The sequence below is a fragment of the Manacus candei genome, unplaced genomic scaffold, assembly GCF_025592945.1.
Source record: "Manacus candei isolate 608988 ecotype Guabito, Panama unplaced genomic scaffold, ASM2559294v1 h1tg000014l, whole genome shotgun sequence".
Classification (NCBI taxonomy): Eukaryota; Metazoa; Chordata; class Aves; order Passeriformes; family Pipridae; genus Manacus; species Manacus candei.
Genome location: NW_026138062.1, coordinates 65,461,629 through 65,480,846, shown reverse-complemented (window position 1 = coordinate 65,480,846; position 19,218 = coordinate 65,461,629). Strand labels below are relative to the sequence as shown.

Here is a 19,218-nt window from a genome sequence, read left to right as displayed (position 1 = left end):
TATGGCAGCCTTATTTAGGCATATGACAGTTCCAGACTTGATTTAGCCTTCCACTCCTTTCTGGTTGTGAGACAGAGTAGCACTGGCAAAAGTAATAAAAGGATTAATTAGTGAAGTGGCTTGAATTTCAAGTGCAGTTCTTCTTTCAAGCTACTTGGAGACACACAAGCTGTTTGTTTGCTTTCTAAGACAAATCTTAACAGGGGACTTCAGTTGAAAGATTCCAGCGCTCTGTATCATGCCAGCTAGTGCTGCTCAGCATTTATTTTTAAGGTCATTAGAATGTGATGCAGTTCACTGCTGTCAAGCTCCTGTTTTGAGAGCATGGCAACTCTAAAAGGGTGAGGATATAGATGCATGCAACAAAAATGAATCACAGAATCACAAAATGGCTTGTGTTGGAAAGCCCCATCCAACATGGCCTTGAACACTTCTAGGGATGGGGCATCCACTCCTCTGAACAACCTGTTCAAGGGCCTCATCACCTCCATAGTAAAGAATTTCTTCCATATATCTAACCTAACTTTCCCCTCTTTTAGTTTGTACCCATTCCCCCTTGTCCTGTCACTACAGTTTCTGATGAAGAGTTCCTCTCTGGCTTCTTGTAGCGCCCTTCACAGACTGAGAGGTTGCTATGAGGTCTCCATGCAACCTTCTCTTCTCCAGGCTGAACAGCCCCAACTTTTTCAGCCTCTTCATAAGGGACGTTCTCTGGTCCCCTTATTGACTTGGTCACCCTCATCTGGACTTGCTTTAACAGTTCTATGCCCTTCTGATGTTGGGGGCACAAGAACTGTAAGCCATATGCCAGCGGGGGTCTCACGAGAGCAGAGTAGAAGGGCTACTGTAGGTAGGGACCACAGACCTGCTGCCCCACTTTCAATATTCATTTGACTGTTTACACTCAAAGTATTGGCTAAGGAGCACAAATAAGAGCACAAAGAGCTGCAACAAGTACAGATTATGAGCTCCCTGCAGTGTGCTCATTTGGTGTCCCTGTATGTTGAGTCGGTTTTGCCTGTGACAGTCACTGGTATGTGATCTCCAATCTTTATCTCAGAGCCTGAGAAGTTGTCTCCTTCCTCATTGGGAAAGGGTGTCAGGCAGCCAGTCAAGGTCAGATCACTACACCCACACACTGTCATCCTACACATTCATGGATTGGGAACAACCATGTCATGCTAGGTCCAAATAAAATGAGTGTTAGCATTTTAACAGTGAGTATGTTTATTGAAGTGTTTGAAGTTCTGCACTCCATTGTACACTGTTCATAACTTAAAGGCAAAAGCAAAACATTGCAACAGGTTCCAACTGGGATATTAAAAACCTCACATAATCACGTCACTTAAGAAATACAGTTAAACTGTTCAATCATTTTGGTCTTCGTCCCAGTCTTTCTTTCCTGATGGAGGTTTAGGGCCACCAGCTGGTTTTGCCATAATGATCTTGAAGAGAATAGAGAAGCAGAAAAAGCTAACGTTAGAATCAGGCTCTTCCCCTACTCTTACAGCCACTGATGCTGTTAGCATTCACTAAATTCATGCAGTTTCCCTACTCTGAGCCTAAGCCAGTGATTACTATTATCCGTCTAATCAATATACTCACAACTTAGTTATTTTCTCTTGAAAAAGGCAGAAGCTGAATCCTGATACAATAAAAAAGGTATTTTACCTCATTTCTGCATGCAAATTCAGACCAGTTAGTCTACAGAAAGTGAGTGCTTAAACAGACCAGCAACAGACTAGTTTACAGGATGCACACTACAGAAGGCAGCATTATCAGAGCTATTGTTCTGAATTATCACATCTAAATATCACACTTTAAAACTGTGAAGTCCATTAGTCCTACCATGTTAAAGGCTCATTCTCTGCACTTGCTATAGTGACAAGTAAGGTAAAACTGAAACTGCATTTGTCATTCCTTCCATGAAAATTTGGGTTTAGGAGCAAAATTCATTTGCAAAGGCACAAACACGGGGTGTAGCCATCAGCACACAGCAGAAGGCAGCAGTGTTATGTGTCATCAACAAAGATACAACCTGCCACGTGCTGGTCAATGAACTCATGCATGCACTCACACACAGATACCTCTCTGCTAGAGAAAACAGAGCTTACTGCACACTATTTTTCAGGCTCATCTTTCCAGTCATCTTTATCCCAATGTCCTTGTTGCTTAGGGACTTTTGGACCGCCTGCTGTTTTTGCCATAATAATCTACAGAAATTTTACATGCAAATACATTTTTGCTAAAGTTTCACAAAATAAATAAAGACTTTTATCATTAAGATTGTAACCTCTGTTATTCCTAAAAATTGGATTTTCGTGTAAAAACAATACATGAGAGAAGGTTTCTTCTCTTACATCTTGTTCCTAAAGAAGTCAGGACAACTTTCTGAATACAAGTATCAACTGTCCAATCTTTAAAAAACAAAACTCAAAACCAACAAACATTAATAGCACTGCCATAGAAGCAGCACCATTCCAGATTACAAGCTCTTGAACAAATTACTTCCTCACTATAAGAAATAAACAAACCACATTTTCAAGTACCATTAATTTTTACACCTTGCATTCCCAGAAGATTCACCTGCTTTGCATGAGGGTTCTGCAAGGTTTCAATTCAGCACCCAAATTACTGTAAGCTTACCTGATCAACCCTTAGGACAGTTACTGCCGCATTTGTAGCTAGCTTGATACCCCAGAATTTTCCAAGATATGTGTCTAATACACCAGCTTCCAACATATCCTTCACTGCAGCAGCTTCAGCCTATCAGATGGGGGAAAAACATCATTCAAAACTTTTTCAGGCTTTTACCTAGCAAGATATTATCACTTCTCTGATCTCATCTGTCTCCCTTCAGAAAACCTTCATTCCTAATCCATTGGCAGGAAGACAAAACCAATAATTACTGAAGACTTATTTGCAGTCACATTAGTTCAGTATCCCACCTCACCTCCTACTGGCCTACAGGGCCACTACACTGTGCTGAATTTAACTGCTTGCTGATTAGAACACTTAAGTATTTCAATTCTAACAAGTTACTATTCCAGACTGTGCAATGCAGAGCTTCCAATGATTTAAAATAATCTATAAATACTTCATTCCAATTGAAGTACTTTTAAATATAATCCTGCGCTGCAGGGCACCAAGTAACATGAGAGACTATTTACCTCGATATCAAATCCAACATTTTTCTTCCCTTCCTGATGCACAGCATAAAGTTTGGAGATGACCTCATTAGCTTTTACTCCGGAGTTTTCTGCCAGTGCTCGAGGAATGGATTCAAATGCCTCAGCAAACTTCTTGATGGCATATTGGTCAAGCCCAGGACAGGACTAAAGTGAAGTTGAAAACCATGTCAGCATTTCAAAAACCTTAAGACAGGATGGCATTTTCCCCTACATTTTTTATTAATACACACACATATATATGTTTGTATGAAGTAATTTTTGTATTTTTTGTAAGAGATGTGAAAAAATGGGAAGTGAAGAAGCCCATTTGCTGTACCTCTCCGTAGGATGTGATCTGCTTGGCTAATTCGATCTCTGTCGCACCACCTCCAGGGACAAGACGTTTATCCTGTGAACAAGACCACACCAAAACAGTTTTTTTGCTTGAAGCATCTATTAATTTTTACTTTTCAGAACTTTTTATACTCCATCAAGAGTGCAACAGAACTTCATTCCACACAGACTTATTAAGAAACGGCTTCCGAACAAACGTGCATTATAGGGGAAATCTAACAGAATTTACTCATTCATTTTATAAAAAGCAAAATAATAATGCAGTGGGGTTTGTGTCTGGGATTGTTTGGCTTTTTTTAAACAATTTCAACTCCTGGCTAACTAATAATAGCATTCCTAGATTTTCTCATCTTTTCTACTATTTTGGTGGGAAATGTCATGCAGAAAACCAATCCACTGTACACTAAGTTTAATATGTCAACAGGTATCACAAGGTGTTGGGAGTTTCTGTTTTCTTTCATTTTAAATTAGGCATTTACCTATTAACTCTGGTCTTTTAAACCAAAAAGTAATCATCATAAATTGTAAGCCAGGAAAACTCCTGGAGACAATCATAAATGCACAGTGTTTCAGTGCTCTAAATTAATGTGCATGTCTTGGTATGTACAGGAGATTAAGGGTCAAACAGTTTTAACAATGTTTGCATGCCTTTTTCCTACTAAATACAGAAACATCCTATGTATTAAAAAAAAAAAAAGAAAGAATAATAGCCAAGTCCACAAAAGATGCTCAGAAAAAAAAAACCTGTACGACTGAGTTCTTTCCATAAAAGCACATCTGTATCATGTGGAGGAAGCATGTCTTCATACAAATGAATTAGAAATTTAGTCTGCAACCAATCAGTTCCTCCTGATCCCGAATGACAAAGCTATCTAGATTTTCTTCTGTGCCTGGTCTCATTCCAAAACATTACAAAAAACATTTAGAGAGTAAACCAAGAAAGAGCTGACTGTCATTAAAAAGTGACAAAACTAATCTACCTTCAAGCATTCACTCATTACTGGAAAAAATGAGTGCAGTGCATGCTGAGCACCACCTTTTATGTATCCTATATTCACAACAGCATTGGCAGCAATCTTCTCTAGAGAGCCCTCTACACCTCAGTACAGCACAGCCTTCTCTACAACTCCAAAAGGCTCCTAAGTAGGTAACATATATACCTGCTACAGCCTTTGTAGCAAATGAGCACAAAGCAGGCACAAGTCTTGCCTCAAACTGATCCACTGCTCACTTTTGATAACTTGCGTGTTCTCGCTACTTACCCTTGTGAGTACTTTGAAAGTATTGACACCATCGTCCACTGCTCTCTCTATGTCATCCATCAGATTGTCTGTGGATCCACGAATGAGGATAGTGGAAATGGCACCATCCTCCTTTTCTGTTCAGACATATGCATTACTGAATTAACTCTCTTACAGATAAAACAAATACGAACATCACACTTTCTAGAAGAGCAGTGCTAGCAGTTCTACAGAACATACATACCATGCTTAAACACAACAACTTGTGTATCCCCAACCTCTGATAAATACACACTGCTGCAGTGACCCATTTCTTCAAGAGTAGGGGGAGTCTGGAAAGAAAAACAAGAGTTAAGAGGTGAAACTGCTCATCATTTCTCACCCTCCTGCTCCTCATTTGAAAAGTCCGTACCAGTCTGGGTAGGGCTGTTGCACCAACAGTTTTGCAGAGTCTCCTCAGATCCCACTTGGAGTTCAATCTTTAAAAACAAGTTTCCAGAACAACATTAATACATAAGAATATTCTCTTAACTCAGTAGCATTTTGTAAACCAGTGACAAGATCAAAATTTACTGCATCATTACTAAATCCATTCAACTACTTTTTTGAGTTATAATTATCTACTTTCAGTGATGCTGTGCAAAGACTATTTTTCTAAGAATTTAAAAACAAGTAAGACACATGGAAATTATCAAACTTCCTCCTCTAATGCAAAAAACTTGAATTGATCTTTACAATGCCTCTGTAATAATCCTTTGTTATACAAGACATTACAGAACCACACTCCATTTCCAGAAGTGCAAATGTTTTGGACACTGCCAATAAATTTACAGCTTTCAACAAAGCACTACCTATTTTTGTGAGACGTTGAGAGCTGCTGCTGGTAAATCTGACTTTATGTTATGCAGACTATATTTTGAGGATCTACAAATATGCTTTATTTATAAGTAAGAAGACGAACAGAATAGAAAAAAGACACACAGTTATTAAGAATTGCCATCTATAAACACATTAGTGATGCACAAAGGCATTCTCATCATTGCTAAATCATCACAAGAAGACTGTGAGGAGGAGAAAACATTATGGAATAATCTCACATGCCTTTGAGGTCACATCCCTCTTTACTAGATCTAGAAATTTTGATGTTCTTGATTTCAGTGTGCTATAGAAACACTTAAAGCACAATAACTACACTATACACAAATTACTCCTCCATTAGCTGTCGTATGGAGATGAAATTCTACCAAGAAACTTAAGCTGTGAAACAACCAAATTGTAGGTCAGATTTTGACTCACTAGAAAAACACCTAATCTGCAGTATTTTTTTGGTAATTTGTTTCAGAGCTAAGCGACAAGATGGTGAGTGCATTTCATAAATCTGGCAGACCAAACGTCTTTATGCTCTCCTAGTACTTACCTGACTAACATAAGGTTGTATTTATTGGCGTAATGAAGAGCCATGTCTGCCACTTTGCCACCCGTTACTACCACGTTTGCACCACTGTCAGCAATAGCTTTGACTTGCAAATCCATAAGATTTTCTTCTCCTTTACTGAAGTTCATCAGCTCCTCAGCATTCTTTATGAGGACGGTGCCCTAGTGAAACACATACACCGTTATCAACTCAGCACTAAGCCACAGGCCTACAAGTCTCTGACAAACCATTCTGCCTCTCAACCCATCCATAAACCTCAAGTCATCTTATTTTGTAATACTGATACCTTTCATAGGCAACAAAGTAAAACAAGTCAAAAAAAAAAGAACCAAAGGGGCAATTCTGGTATTTCTAGACAACCTTGAGGTTCAGACATTCAAGCATGCAGTTTGGCTCAAATAACCCAAAAAAACCAACATTACTTCCCCAGTCTCAAAAACCCTGTGAAGCAAAATTAGGTTCAAACATTTTCTGTGAACTTTTTTAAACTAATAAATCAATATTAACCAAAATATCTCAATCACCAAGTGTCAAGAATATAAATATTAAAGTCTATGTTTATGTGCTCTTATTTTTAGAGAGGTAACTTATTTTGAGCTTCAACATACCTTAGTTTCAGTTATCATCCCATCAAAAGGGCAGGAATACACGGCTATTTTTGCATCTTTGACAGAAGTAACATCTCCTTCAGTTTCTTTTTTAAAAACCATGCCATGCAGTACTGAGGAAGCAGAAATACCAGCACCCTGAAAGGAAATAAATGGAATTTGAGACTTTTTACAAGGGCATGTAGCGATAGGGAAAGGGAGAATGGCTTTACACTGAAAGAGAGTAGGTTTAGATTAAATATTAGGAAGAAATTCTTTAATGTGAGGGTGGTGAGGCACTAGAGCAGGTTGCCAGAGAAGCTGTGGCTGCCCCATCCCTGGAAGTGTTTTAGCCCAGGTTGGACAGGGCTTGGAGCAACCTGGAATACTGGAAGGTGTCCCTGCCCATGGCAGAGGCCTGGATGGATTTAAGGTCTCTCCCAACCCAAACCATTCTGTGATTCTATGATTCTGTGAATGACGGAACATCATATTTTCAGAATGCTGCACTACACTGCATGAAAAGCAGATCTTACAATCATTTGGTTGTAACATACTAAGTTATCATTGCAGCTTAAAGAAATAAGACTTTAGCTTATTCAGCAACAACAAACACTGTCTTACATTGTCCCCATTTGAGATTACTTTCAATATCAATGATTTTGGTTTCTGAAAGCTGCTACTGGGTACTAACCAAGGAAAGTAAAGACCCATTTTCAAAATCTACTATGCATGCCACAACACAACAGAAATTAGAAAAGACTCTTTCAAAGTTCAGAGATTAACCTTCATTAAACTGTTTACAGTTAATAATACAGTAAAGCTAGCTACTTCAAACTTACCACAATTTTGCACACTCTGATATTATCAACGTTGAAATGACCAGAATCAGGAAGAATGGAAACTGTTTGGAAAAAAAAAAAAAAAAAGGAATTAATTTGTGCTGCTTAATGAATAAAGTAGAGCAATGGCATCATAAAAAAATCCCTGGAATTTTTCTGAAGTACTAAATTTCAATGGTTTAAGATGCCTACCTAAATTCAAGACAATTATCACCTGCTAACAACTGGCATCAAGAGAAACAGAAACTTTGGTTTTTTACAATGTAGTAATCAATAAACAACACTTATTCAAGCTGCTCAGTAACTGAGTTCAAATATTGATTCATACATGTACATTCAAGAGAAAAGTCTGACTCTATAAATATTTGAGAAAACACTGGAACTAAACATGAAGGCTTTTTCTTGAAAATCTAAAGGGAAAGAGCAACTCAACAGAACTACAGTCTTGCTTCCATTGTTCTGTGGCTGAGACTACTAACAGCTTATCTGAAGAGCAATACATCTTCCTAATTATAAAAAAAGAGGGAGAAAGAGGGGTTTCTGCCTTAAAAAGACACAAAGCTATTTCTATAAACGTTTAGTGGGAAACACAAACCTTTTCTGAGCCACAATGCCAATGAAGAGTTAAACAGGAGAAAGGTTAGCCCTATTTCAGAGGCTAAAGCATTCCACCCAATCCAATCTGTTAAACTAACCATACTTTCTGTCTTACATGCAGCTGTAACGACCATAAGCAAACCTACCCAGATTTTTAGATGCATGCCCACATCTATTCTTGTCCACTTACCACAGGCCTGAGCAATAAGCTTTGCCAAGAAACGTTCATTGCCATATTGTTTGCTCATCACTGAAGTGTGCAACAAAGATGCCACTTCTTCAACATCTCGAAGGTTCTTTGCAGAACAGCACACCAAGTCTGGAAGAATTTCTAGGGCTTTCTTGCAAGCCTTTTCATATCCTTCAATCACCTGTGCATCAAACAATAAATATTCACTACATTGCTTCATACAGCTTTTCTCTCCTTTTCAAACAGTCATAGAACATCAGCAAATGCAGAAGTTTTCAAGGGAAGCTAGCAATCACAAGCAGCAAAACAGTTCTCCTTCAAACATCTTTATCTAAAAAAATTAGTTCATAAGAAAACAGGTGACTCACAATATTACAACCTAGAAATATTGACCAATGGTAATCTAGATTCAAGCTACATGAATTGCAAAAACAATACAACTTGCCTCTGAGACAGATAACCCCATCCTCAGAAGGTCTTCTGCTAACTCCAGAAGAACTCCAGCAAAAACAAGGACAAAATTTGTTCCATCTCCAACTTCTTGTTCTTGCATGTGGGAAGCCATAACAAGCATTTTTGCTGCAGGATGCTGGACCTTTAAAAGAAGGTATACATCTTGGTTACTAACATCCCACCTAAGAATGCAGGTCCAGGCTTTTCTGCACATCCCGTATAAGCTCTCTTATTTCAAATTGTATCTAGAGATACTAAGAACACACAAAATTGGAAAAGAAAGCAGCACAGATTACCTTAATTGGTTGACTTCCCTAATAAGAAAAAGTACAAACTTATATTAAAACAAAATCAGAGAACTGAACGTTGCCCCTACAACATGAATCACACATCTTTGATATTGGTTCTGTGCTATTTTTACAGGATGCAGTGGCTTCACAACTAAGCTCTGCAACAAGAAAGCACTCTAGAGTTTAGATCTTCAGGCTGAATTCATGTGTAACAAAGCAGACATCTAAATTACAACTTTAGTGGGAGTTTTTTCTGCTAAAAGATTGCGTTGCTTCCCCTTTCTTTCAAATAAATGCAACAAAACGCTGTATTCTTGGATAAAATCACAGCAGTTGTCATTTTATACCAGAAAGTAACATGCAAAACTCATCAGATAAGGTCACTAGTATGCAGATTATTTTTTAATATCAGAACTGAGGCTTCCAGTTATTCTACTCATACTGAACACTAACACAATGCATTCAGTAAGGAAATACTTAATATTTACACAGTTTCTGTCAGTAAGTATAGAATTCAGTAAAATATTATTTGTGCTGTGTCACAAATATGAATTTGATAGTACAAGGAAAAGTTAGGACAGAACAGCCTTTTTATGCTTTCACAGTATTTACAGGAGGATGCTGCTATACCCACAGCTTCTTAAATTCTCCTGATGGATTCTAAGCAGACAGGAGAACAAGGCAACTAACAACACTGGGAGATTAACACACAACAACTATTTCATTCAGACTTTTCCAGAACACTGTATTTCTAGACATACCCTCTTCTAAGTCCACACAGTGGTTTGGGGAAAAGTAGGGAATTATTAAGCTTCTCCTACAACTATTTAATGCTGCTTTACAGAGTTATATTCCTCACTGTGGATCTCAAATTCAGTGAAAAAGGTAAATTATTTACAAAGTGGCATATGTAAATAATCTGCCACAGTGACATGCATTTCCCTATTGACAGTCAGAATCATAGCAACCCATGAACAGAAACACCAGTTCACAGCTGATATCTTCTGAAGCAAGAAAACTTACTTCCAGCTCTCTCAGGATAGTAGCAGCATCATTTGTTACAAAAAGCTTCTCCAGATGATTGATAACCATTTTGTTCATTCCTAATGAGGGAAACAAAAAAAATTTCAAAAATAATTCGTTATGCAAATATTTTTTACGCAGACAGTTTTAAAACTTTCAGGTATATCTTGCATATTAAAATGTTGGCCCTATTTATAATTCAAGAACTTAAAATATTTTTCCAAATAAAAGTTGGAAATGTGTTACATGAAGGAAAAACCAATAATTTCTGAATAAGCAGTTCTCTCTTCAGAAATACTAGCATGTTATTTAATTAACCAATCCAGGAGAACACAATTTGTTTTCGTGTATCTGACTGGCCATGGTTATGGTTAAGTTCACTATCTGCCATATTATCATCTTTCCTTTACTTTTTGTGCTCTTTCATATGGCAGTAGGGCAGCAAAGAGAACACAGTAACTGCTACAAAAACACGGCAAAGGCAGATACACTGCACTTAACTCAAGAGCTAACAAAACAAAATCTGATTTGTACAGTCACAAGGATATATTTACAGTTCTACAGCAATTCCAGTGTGTTTCCTCAAGAAACAAACAGCTGCTTCTTTGTCAAGGTATGTTTAGTCTCCAAACACAGTATTTGTCTCAAAAACGTGGCAACAATTTTAGGAATTATTTACCATTTGGTCCATAAGCTGTACGGGTGGTCTGAGCAAGTTCTTTGCATGCCTGGATGTTCCTATAGACAGCTTCTTCTAGTCCTGAATAATGCTAAACAGAAAAATGATCTGATCAGAATTAGGCTAACAAAAAAAAAAAGTCATGAGCTAGTAACTTCTCATCAAAGCAGCATCAATCTAGTGAGGCCCTGAAAATTTTTTATTCATTTAAATTGATGTCACTTACAGTTTAAATGGAAACCAAACCTTACCCAAAGATGGCGAGAAAAGAACTACTTTTCTCCTTCTCAACTAGGCAGCTCAGCAGGCAAAAAAAGCTTCTGAACAGAAAATCTGAACAGTGACTCAACTTTCAATACAGTTTGCACCCCCTCAGTCTTCCAAAAAAGTTTGACATGACAAAGGAAAACAGAAAACAACCAAGACAAGACTGGAGAGGGGTAAGGGGGGTTTTGTTAGCAGAGATTTTTGTATGTGCTTCTTTATTCACAGCTCTGTATTCCCCAAAAATCATTTAACTCAGTCCTATGTTCAAACATGTGCATTTTGAAAATTCAGAAGAATCATTAATAAAATATTTGTGTTTAAGGCTGTGATCAGCCTGGCTTCAGTTTTGAAACCTTAAGAAAAGACAGGATCCCCAGAAAGGGCCTTAAGAAAGAAGAAAGAGTAGGACAAAACATACTGTGTGGCCCATAAGAGAGAAAGGTACTTTCTCATGTATACTCTCTAAATACAAAAACATCTCAGAATGCCAGCTGACTCCTTTGTTTTGCAGAAGACAGCTCTTGCTATTTAGGCCTTGAATTCTCCTTTAGTCAACCAGCAGGAAGGCCACTTTGTTTCCCTGTTCTGCCCCTGCCCTTGAGTATGCCATTATTTGACTCAAACGATTCTAAAGAGAAACACAGAGGGCTTTCAGAACTGCTAACTTCACTCTTCTTCCTATTAAGTAGCAGCAAACAGAAATTTTCTTATTTTTTCCCTATCATAGAAGTCCCTCGCTTGGAAAGAGGGACTTTCCACAAGGGCCTCCCACAGGACAAGGGAGAATGGCTTCACACTGAAAGAAAGCAGGTTTAGATTAAACATCAGGAAGAAATTCCTCCCTGTGAGGATGGTGAGGTTCTGACACAGGTTGCCCAGAGAAGCTGTGGATGCCCCTTCCCTAGAAATGTTCCTGGCCAGGTTGGATGGGATTTGGAGCAACCTGCTCTAGTGGAAGGTATCCCTGCCAATGGCAGGGGGGTGGAAGCTAAATGATCTTTAAGGTCCCTTCCAATCCAAAGCCTTCGGTTGATTCTGTGAATAAGAAGAAAAAACCTACACCTGCTGCCTTTCTGTTCTTTTCAAAGAAAGCTGTTGCTTCATTAAGGCACAGTCCTTCCATAACACCAAAATCTCCATTATGCTAACATTAAATACAATGAATATGGATTTATGGAAAAGAATTATATGGAAAATATTGCACTGATCTGCAGCGCTGACAAAGGTCCTTCTCTTAAAGACACAGGGAGAGTCAAGTAGTTTCTATAACAAGTCGGACACTTCTGAACAGCTTCAACGACAGGGCCCGGTTGAATGCTGCTGTAAAAGCTCTCCAAACCGCGCGGGCACGAGTGGGGCACACAGCTCGAAAGGGCCCGGCAGAGCTTTCTCGAAGGCTGCGTGCGCCAGGCGCCACCCTCCAGAGCGCGGGGCCGGGCCGGAGCCCATCCCCGCGGCGGAGGGGGCCCGGGCCGGGCGGGGGGCAGAGCGCGAACCGCCGGGCCCCCGCCCCGCGGGGCACGTGGTACGGCCGGGCCCCACCGGCCCTCCAGCGCCTTCCCCGCGCCACCGCCCTGAGACTCCTCCAGCACCCACCCACCCGCTCACCCTTCCATTCACCCATCCATCCATCGATTATCTCACCTTCGCCCCCTCCTTGAGCATCTGGGCGAAGCCCGGGGCCTTGGGGACGTGCAGCGCCATCTCCGCTCCGCTGCGGGGCCGCGGCGCGCAGGGCACGGCGGGAGCGCGGGGCGGCGCAGGCGCGCGGCGGGGCCGGGCCGGGCCGGGCCGTCCTTCCGCCCTCAGCGCGGGAGGGAGGCGGGTGCCGCAGGGGGAAGAGCGTCGTGAAAGGCGCGCCCAGCAATACAGGGCTGGGACCGGCTCCCTCAGAGCCTTCCTTTCCTTGTCGAGCTCAGCATACCATTCCCAAGGCGTTCCTCAGGACACTTTGTAATACAAGTCCCAGAAGCAGTGCAGAGTCTTCCTTGGGCACCAGTGGCAAGCACTGGTCATAAAACTTAGCAGATTCCAGTCAGGTGTTTTGCTTAGTTCTTACCTGACTTGTCCAAGTGGAAGCGCAATGCACAGATACGAAAAATAAGTATCCTAGAACCACAGGACCGTTTGAGTTGGAAGGGACCCTAAAGATCACCTGGTCCCAACCCCCCTGCCATGGGCAGGGACACTTTCCACTAGACCAGGTTGCTCAGAGCTCCATCCAACCTCACCTTGGAACACTGCCAGGGATGGGGCATCCACAGCTTCTCTAGACAACCTGTGCCAGTGCCTGACCACCCTCACAGTAAAGACTTTCTTCTTAATATCTAATATAAACCTACTTACTTTCAGTTTGAAGCCATTCCCTCTTGCCCCATTGTTGTCCACAAAAATCTAATTCATTAGATTTGTTGGTGTGCAACAAGCCAATAATTACACAGTTGAGAGAGGCATTGATTATTTATTTCAGAGTTGTGAAAGCCTGGGTGCTCGGTGTTATTCCACAAATCAAGGCAACAAATAGTATGTAGGATAACAAAGAAATGGGATTTTACTATTAAAAACACTTCTCAAGTTTATGTTCATTACAATCTTTCCATAACATGAAAGGCTGAATATTTATCTTTCCATAACTTCTGACCTATATTCTCTGATTTTTCAGGGATGATCTCTCCAAAGCGCTTGTTTCATCAGAACCTTAGTAAGTGTTAGCTCAGAAATTAAATCAAGGGTTGTTATTGTCTGACAATTGTGAGCATTCATCAGACTAGGGAGCTGAGATTCCCTTACTGACTCTTTGATAATTAAAATGCCGTCATTTAATTAGTCTCTGAAGTGAGTTATATACAGAAAATTTAACTTGTGTAATGTTGGAACTACAGCAAAAAGCAAAGTCAGTTCACTCAGGCCAGTAGTAACTATCACAGCATTGCATGGTGCTTTTCAATAACTCAACTCCACTTGAGTAAAATAAGCAACTTGGGGGTGAAAGACTCAACTCTTCTCATTCAGCATTTCGGCTGTCCAGTTCTCACCAGTTTAGGATTCTTCCTAAGAGCCGGTTTTGCTTGGAGAATTAAATTTACCCATGTGTGTTTCTGCTCATAATATTGCAGCCATGAATTTGCTGTTGCCCAGCAATTCTACACTCAAAGTCCATTATTTTAAGCAGGGACAGTGGCCATAAAGCCAGTCCCATCTAAGGCTGTTTGTTTCACCTCTGCATTCTCCTTCCTCTTCTCTCAAATCCTCTCTTGTCAAACATTTGTGCATCCATGTGATGAATCAGATTAGGGAACTGATCTGCATTAAGACTAACCCCAAAGCAGCCTGGCCAGCTTTCAGCTTTCCCGCTCACTACATAGCTGTGCAAAACTTTGCACTGGCACAAGGAGAGACAGAGACGGGGGAGCAGTGTTTCTGTGTCTTATGCTGTCTCCAGATATTTGTATGAAGTTTAACAAAGACAAGCGCAGATTCTGCACCTGGGATGTCGCAGCCCTGGATTTACAGACAAACTGGGGAATGAGATGCTGGAGAGCAGGCAGTATCATGGAAAGGGACCTGGGGGTCCCAGTCAATGGCAAGTTGAATATGAGTCAGCAGTACCCTGGCAGCCAGGAGCACAAACCACGTCCTGGGGTGCATTAAGTACATCATCACCAGCCAGTCAAAGGAAGTCATTGTCCTGCTCTACTCTGTGCTGGGTGGCCTCACCTCAAGTCTGTGTGCAGTTTTGGGCACCACAATATCGGAAGGATATAAAACTCTTAGAGAACATCCAAAGGACAGCTACAAAGACGGTGAAGGGTCTCGAGGGGGACTCATATGATGAGCGACTGAGATCACTTGGCTTGTTCAGCCTGGAGAGGATGAGACTGAGCGGTGTTCTGGTTTAGGAATAGTACTCCCTAGTTAAGTGCTCCCACTGAAACCATGCACCACTCACTACCTTCCACCCCCAGTCTGCCTGCAGCAGGCTGGAGAGGAGAACTGGAGGCACAAAAGGTAAAGATCACAGGTTGAGATAAGAACAATTTACTGAAAATGGCAATGAGATAAGAAAGGAAACAGTAATAGCAACAATACTGATGACAGAGGGTAAAAGAAATAATGATTCACACAGAAACCCCCTGACAGCAGACAATACCCAACTGCCCCCCTCCACCGCACTTACTTGACTAAAAGAGACCCCTTCTCTACTGAAGAGATTCCCTTAACCCAGCCTCTGGCAATGGTGCAAGGTAGTATAGAATAATTTCCAGATCCTGGCCATGCCCCCTCCTGCAAAAACTAACCTTTCCCTGACCAGAACTAAGACAGGGGAGACCTCACAGCAGTCTACAGCTTCCTCACAAGGGGAAGCAGAGGGGCTGGCACTATGCTCTTTAGTGATTAGTGACAGGACCCAAGGCAATGGCATGAAGCTGTGTCAGGGGAGGTCTAGGTTGGATATTAGGAAAAGGCTCCTCACTCGGATGGTGGTTGGGCACTGGAACAGGCTCCCCATGGAAGTGATCATAGCCCCAAACCTTCCAGAGTTCAAGAAGCATTTGGACAGCTCTCTCAGGCACCTGGTGAGATTCTTGTGTGTGTCCTGTGAAGCACTAGGAGTTGGACTTTGATGATCCTTGTGGGTCCCTTCAACCCAGAACATTCTATAATGCTATTATTTCTGGAACTGCCCTCTTTGTACAGTGCTTTTATTGAAACTTATGCTAGCTACTTTTTTAAAGCCGGAATACCACTAAAGTCAAAATATACATGTATGTTTGTGACTATGAATATAGGCAATATACATATGTACTAATCTGTATTCAATTATCACTAGAACATTTCTTTGTGTTATAACCAGCAGTTATTTTGGACTCGCTGTCTAATCACAGCTTTAATTTGGCCTTGATCTTTTTTTAGCTATGCATCTACACCATTTATATTCTGCACAGACATTGCCATGTTAAAGGACCATCCAAAGGTCAGAGGGTTGGCTATTAGCAGTTGGCTGCACTTTCATCAGCTAAAATCTATTACTGTACACATGGAAATCCCCAGTTTATCTGTAGGCACTTGTTTGTTAAATTCTAGGGTGGTAAAATTTTAACAGGATCTCAGGAAGTTCATAAAAAGGATAGAAGGGTAATTTCTGTTTATTTAGTTTATTCAGCTGTGGGAACCCAAGCAATGGAAAATGAGGGATAGAAAAGTATCTGCTGAAGTGTGAGTATAACAACTGTGTTTGTCCAATAACACTGACACCTGGCCAGTGAAAAATATGTGCATGGCATCTTGAGGGAAGGCTGAGGACCATACCTAGTTTACAGAGAATCATGCTTATACGTGAAACAGAAAACTGTGAACCATGTAGGGCCAAACATTCAGAATAATTCTCTTAGTAATAGCAACTGCAGTTACATCAGCTTTCCCCAGACTGTATTTATTTCACTTGTATCATAATGAGAAGAAACAGTCTAATCAACTAAGTACTGCTTAGGTCATTGCTCCACAAGTCCTGGGTTAAACACTACCCTCATCCTGGGCTTCTTTCACTTGTGCAGAGGATTGCAAGCTGATCAGGAAAGAAAGATTTCCATACCATTTGGTATTCTTATCTCAGTGTATGCTCTCTCTGCTGTAGCTAATCCAGTTAGCTTGAGTCAATGGAAAGCACTTCTGGGGATTTTAGAGGAGTATTGCCTTTCCATGGAAGCAGTAGATTAAATTGTTTGACAGAGTTGACATATTAAAGTAGTGAAGCCAGTCCCCAGCTGAGTTAAGGATCCAGGATGTTTGTGAAGCATCTGGACCACAAGCCTGATGAGGAGCAGCTGAGGGAGCTGGAGGTGTTTAGCCTGGAGAAAAGGAGGCTCAGGAGGGACCTACTACAACTACCTGAAAGGAGGTAGCTAGGTGTAAGTCAGTCTCTTCTCCCAGATAACAAGAATAGGATGAGAGGAAATGGCCTCAAGTTGCGCCAGGGGAGGTTTAGGTTAGATATTAGGAAAAATTTCTTCATAACAGGGGTTATCAAGCATTGGAACAGGCTGCCCAGGGAAGTAGTGGAGTCACCATCTCTGAAGGTGCTTAAAAGATATGTAGATGAGCAGTGGGCTGGGTGGTGCTGGGGGAACAGTTGGACTCAGTCAGTTGGTCTTAGAGGTCTTTTGTAACCTAAACAATTCTGTGATTCTACCTGCACAAGTGACAAGAATTCAGAAGTTCCTCTAAACAAGCAAATTGGAAAGAATGATAGTCTCAGAAAGGTATCAGTGCAGTTTATATTGATTTTGTGTTGCAGGTACAGTCAGCTATAAAATCATGTTGTGACATTGGTACAGTACACACCAAAACACGATTCAACAGCCTCTACTCCGTGAGTGAAAGCAAAGTTGTTGAGGTCCTTCTTGTTTTGATATCATAAGAAAAAAAAATATAATTGGGCAAAAATGACAAGTCTTCTAGATGGTGAGTTCTGTTTTCCATGAGGAGGCGAAATCCAGGATCAGATAGGGGCTAGAGAAACACCTCTTTTCAGTTTTCAGCTTGGTCATATGGGAATTCTTTTCCAGTGCAGTGCACAGGAGCCTGGAAATACCTGGAAATCCAAGCTGACTGCTATTGAAAGTTCAGCTGTTCTTGTAGGGTGGGAAGAACTTATCGGTACCTATGTGGTTGTGGAAACTTGGAGAACACTAATTTGGAGAGTGAGGGAAATAGGAATTTTAGGCTGTAATTAGAAAGCATAGGAAATAGCGGAAGAGAGTGGCAGGCTCGGCATTGAATAGACTTCTACAGAAATAGTGTCCAAATGAAGTAATGAGGAGTAGAATAAATAACAACTGTCTGCAGACTCCTGGAAACAAGCTACTACCACACCTGATTTGAATTTCTCTCAGCTCTGCAGACACTAAGCAGAAAGAAAAATGTAGCTGAAAAGGTAGGATTCTGAGGTCAAGACCGCAACTTATGATGGCTGGTGCCTGGGCCACTGAGATCTGTAGTCTCCTCTCTTCACTGTGTCATGTCTTGACTTAGATTCCCAATTTGGAATTTTCTAAGGATGGTCTAAACCAGTACTAGATCTTCAGGACAAAACACAGAGTCCAGTGAATTAATGCTTTGTCTTATATAGTCCTGCTAATATTTTTCTCCCAACAAATTGTTCTTGATGGAAACACGAACAAATCACAAGAATTAATAAACTGATAATTCAAGCAATTATAGGATGGTTAAAAGTTTTGTTGGTTCCACACAGCTCCATCTCCTCTGTTGGCGGGTTCCTATAAAAGAGAAGTGAAAATTTGGCCTAATACAGATTGATTATTAAAAGGAAGGCTGGTATAATGCTTGAGTTTGAAATGCTGATGTTCACAAATGTGACTGATCGAAAGGAAAAGTGGTTATCAGATCTCAGCTGCTTTCTGTGAGCTTTCTCCTGTAAATCTGCTGGCAGTTCCCCCAGTCCAAACTGCTTCCTTTGACCTTCAGTGGGGGGTGCTGGCATTCCTAGGAAAAGAGAACACAAACTTCTCTGACAAGTTACTTGTTAGTGGATCGAGTTGTTTAACTGCATGAACGTGGTATCTCTCAGGTGGAGTTTTAACTTCTATTTCATGAAGTGCTTGCTGCACTGCTATTATTGCTTGCCCCATCTTTTCAGGGGAGTCTCCTCCAATTAATTTCATGTTTGGAGGGAGAGAGACTGCTTGTAAAAATTCGACAAGCACTGCCAGTTGGTCTAGGTTTCTTTTAGGGTTTTTAGGAGGCTTCTGCTTCTCACCCTTATCAATTCGTGAGATAACACTTGCTCTGTTTACTCCAGTGGTTTTAACTTTTTGCCATCTGGGAAGAGGATCCAGCTTCTTGGCATCCCACTGCATTAATATTGACTGGATTTCAATCTTGCCTGATTTATGGCCAGGCTTTGATATCTCAGTAGCCATATATGGCACCATTTTAGTAGCAGTTTGCTGACCCTGGTCAGTTTTTAATGAAGGGTCAACATGCTACTTCCTTGTCATCAGATGTCAATGCAAACACTAGGTTTTTCTCCTTATCAGAAAAACAGACTGGCTTACTGTCTCTCAGTTCCT

General features: G+C 40.8%; 1 protein-coding gene across 2 annotated transcripts; it reads right to left on the bottom strand.

Moving 5' to 3' along the window:
* Positions 1-1,203: 1,203 nt before the first annotated feature.
* CCT8 (chaperonin containing TCP1 subunit 8) lies at positions 1,204-12,910 on the bottom strand. Of its 2 annotated transcripts, XM_051779761.1 has the most exons (16): positions 12,773-12,910; positions 10,862-10,952; positions 10,183-10,262; positions 8,862-9,011; positions 8,417-8,597; positions 7,630-7,691; positions 6,809-6,946; positions 6,183-6,361; positions 5,178-5,244; positions 5,010-5,097; positions 4,787-4,902; positions 3,508-3,579; positions 3,171-3,335; positions 2,647-2,766; positions 2,115-2,213; positions 1,204-1,445 (listed from the first exon to the last, which is right to left on the bottom strand). In XM_051779761.1, the coding sequence occupies exons 1-15, from the start codon at positions 12,830-12,832 to the stop codon at positions 2,121-2,123; spliced, it is 1,662 nt and encodes a 553-aa protein (XP_051635721.1). In that variant the 5' UTR covers positions 12,833-12,910; the 3' UTR covers positions 1,204-1,445; positions 2,115-2,120. The 2 variants fall into 2 exon arrangements, with proteins under 2 accessions (XP_051635721.1, XP_051635722.1); XM_051779762.1 differs by lacking the exon at positions 2,115-2,213.
* Between the last annotated feature and the right edge of the window lie 6,308 nt (positions 12,911-19,218).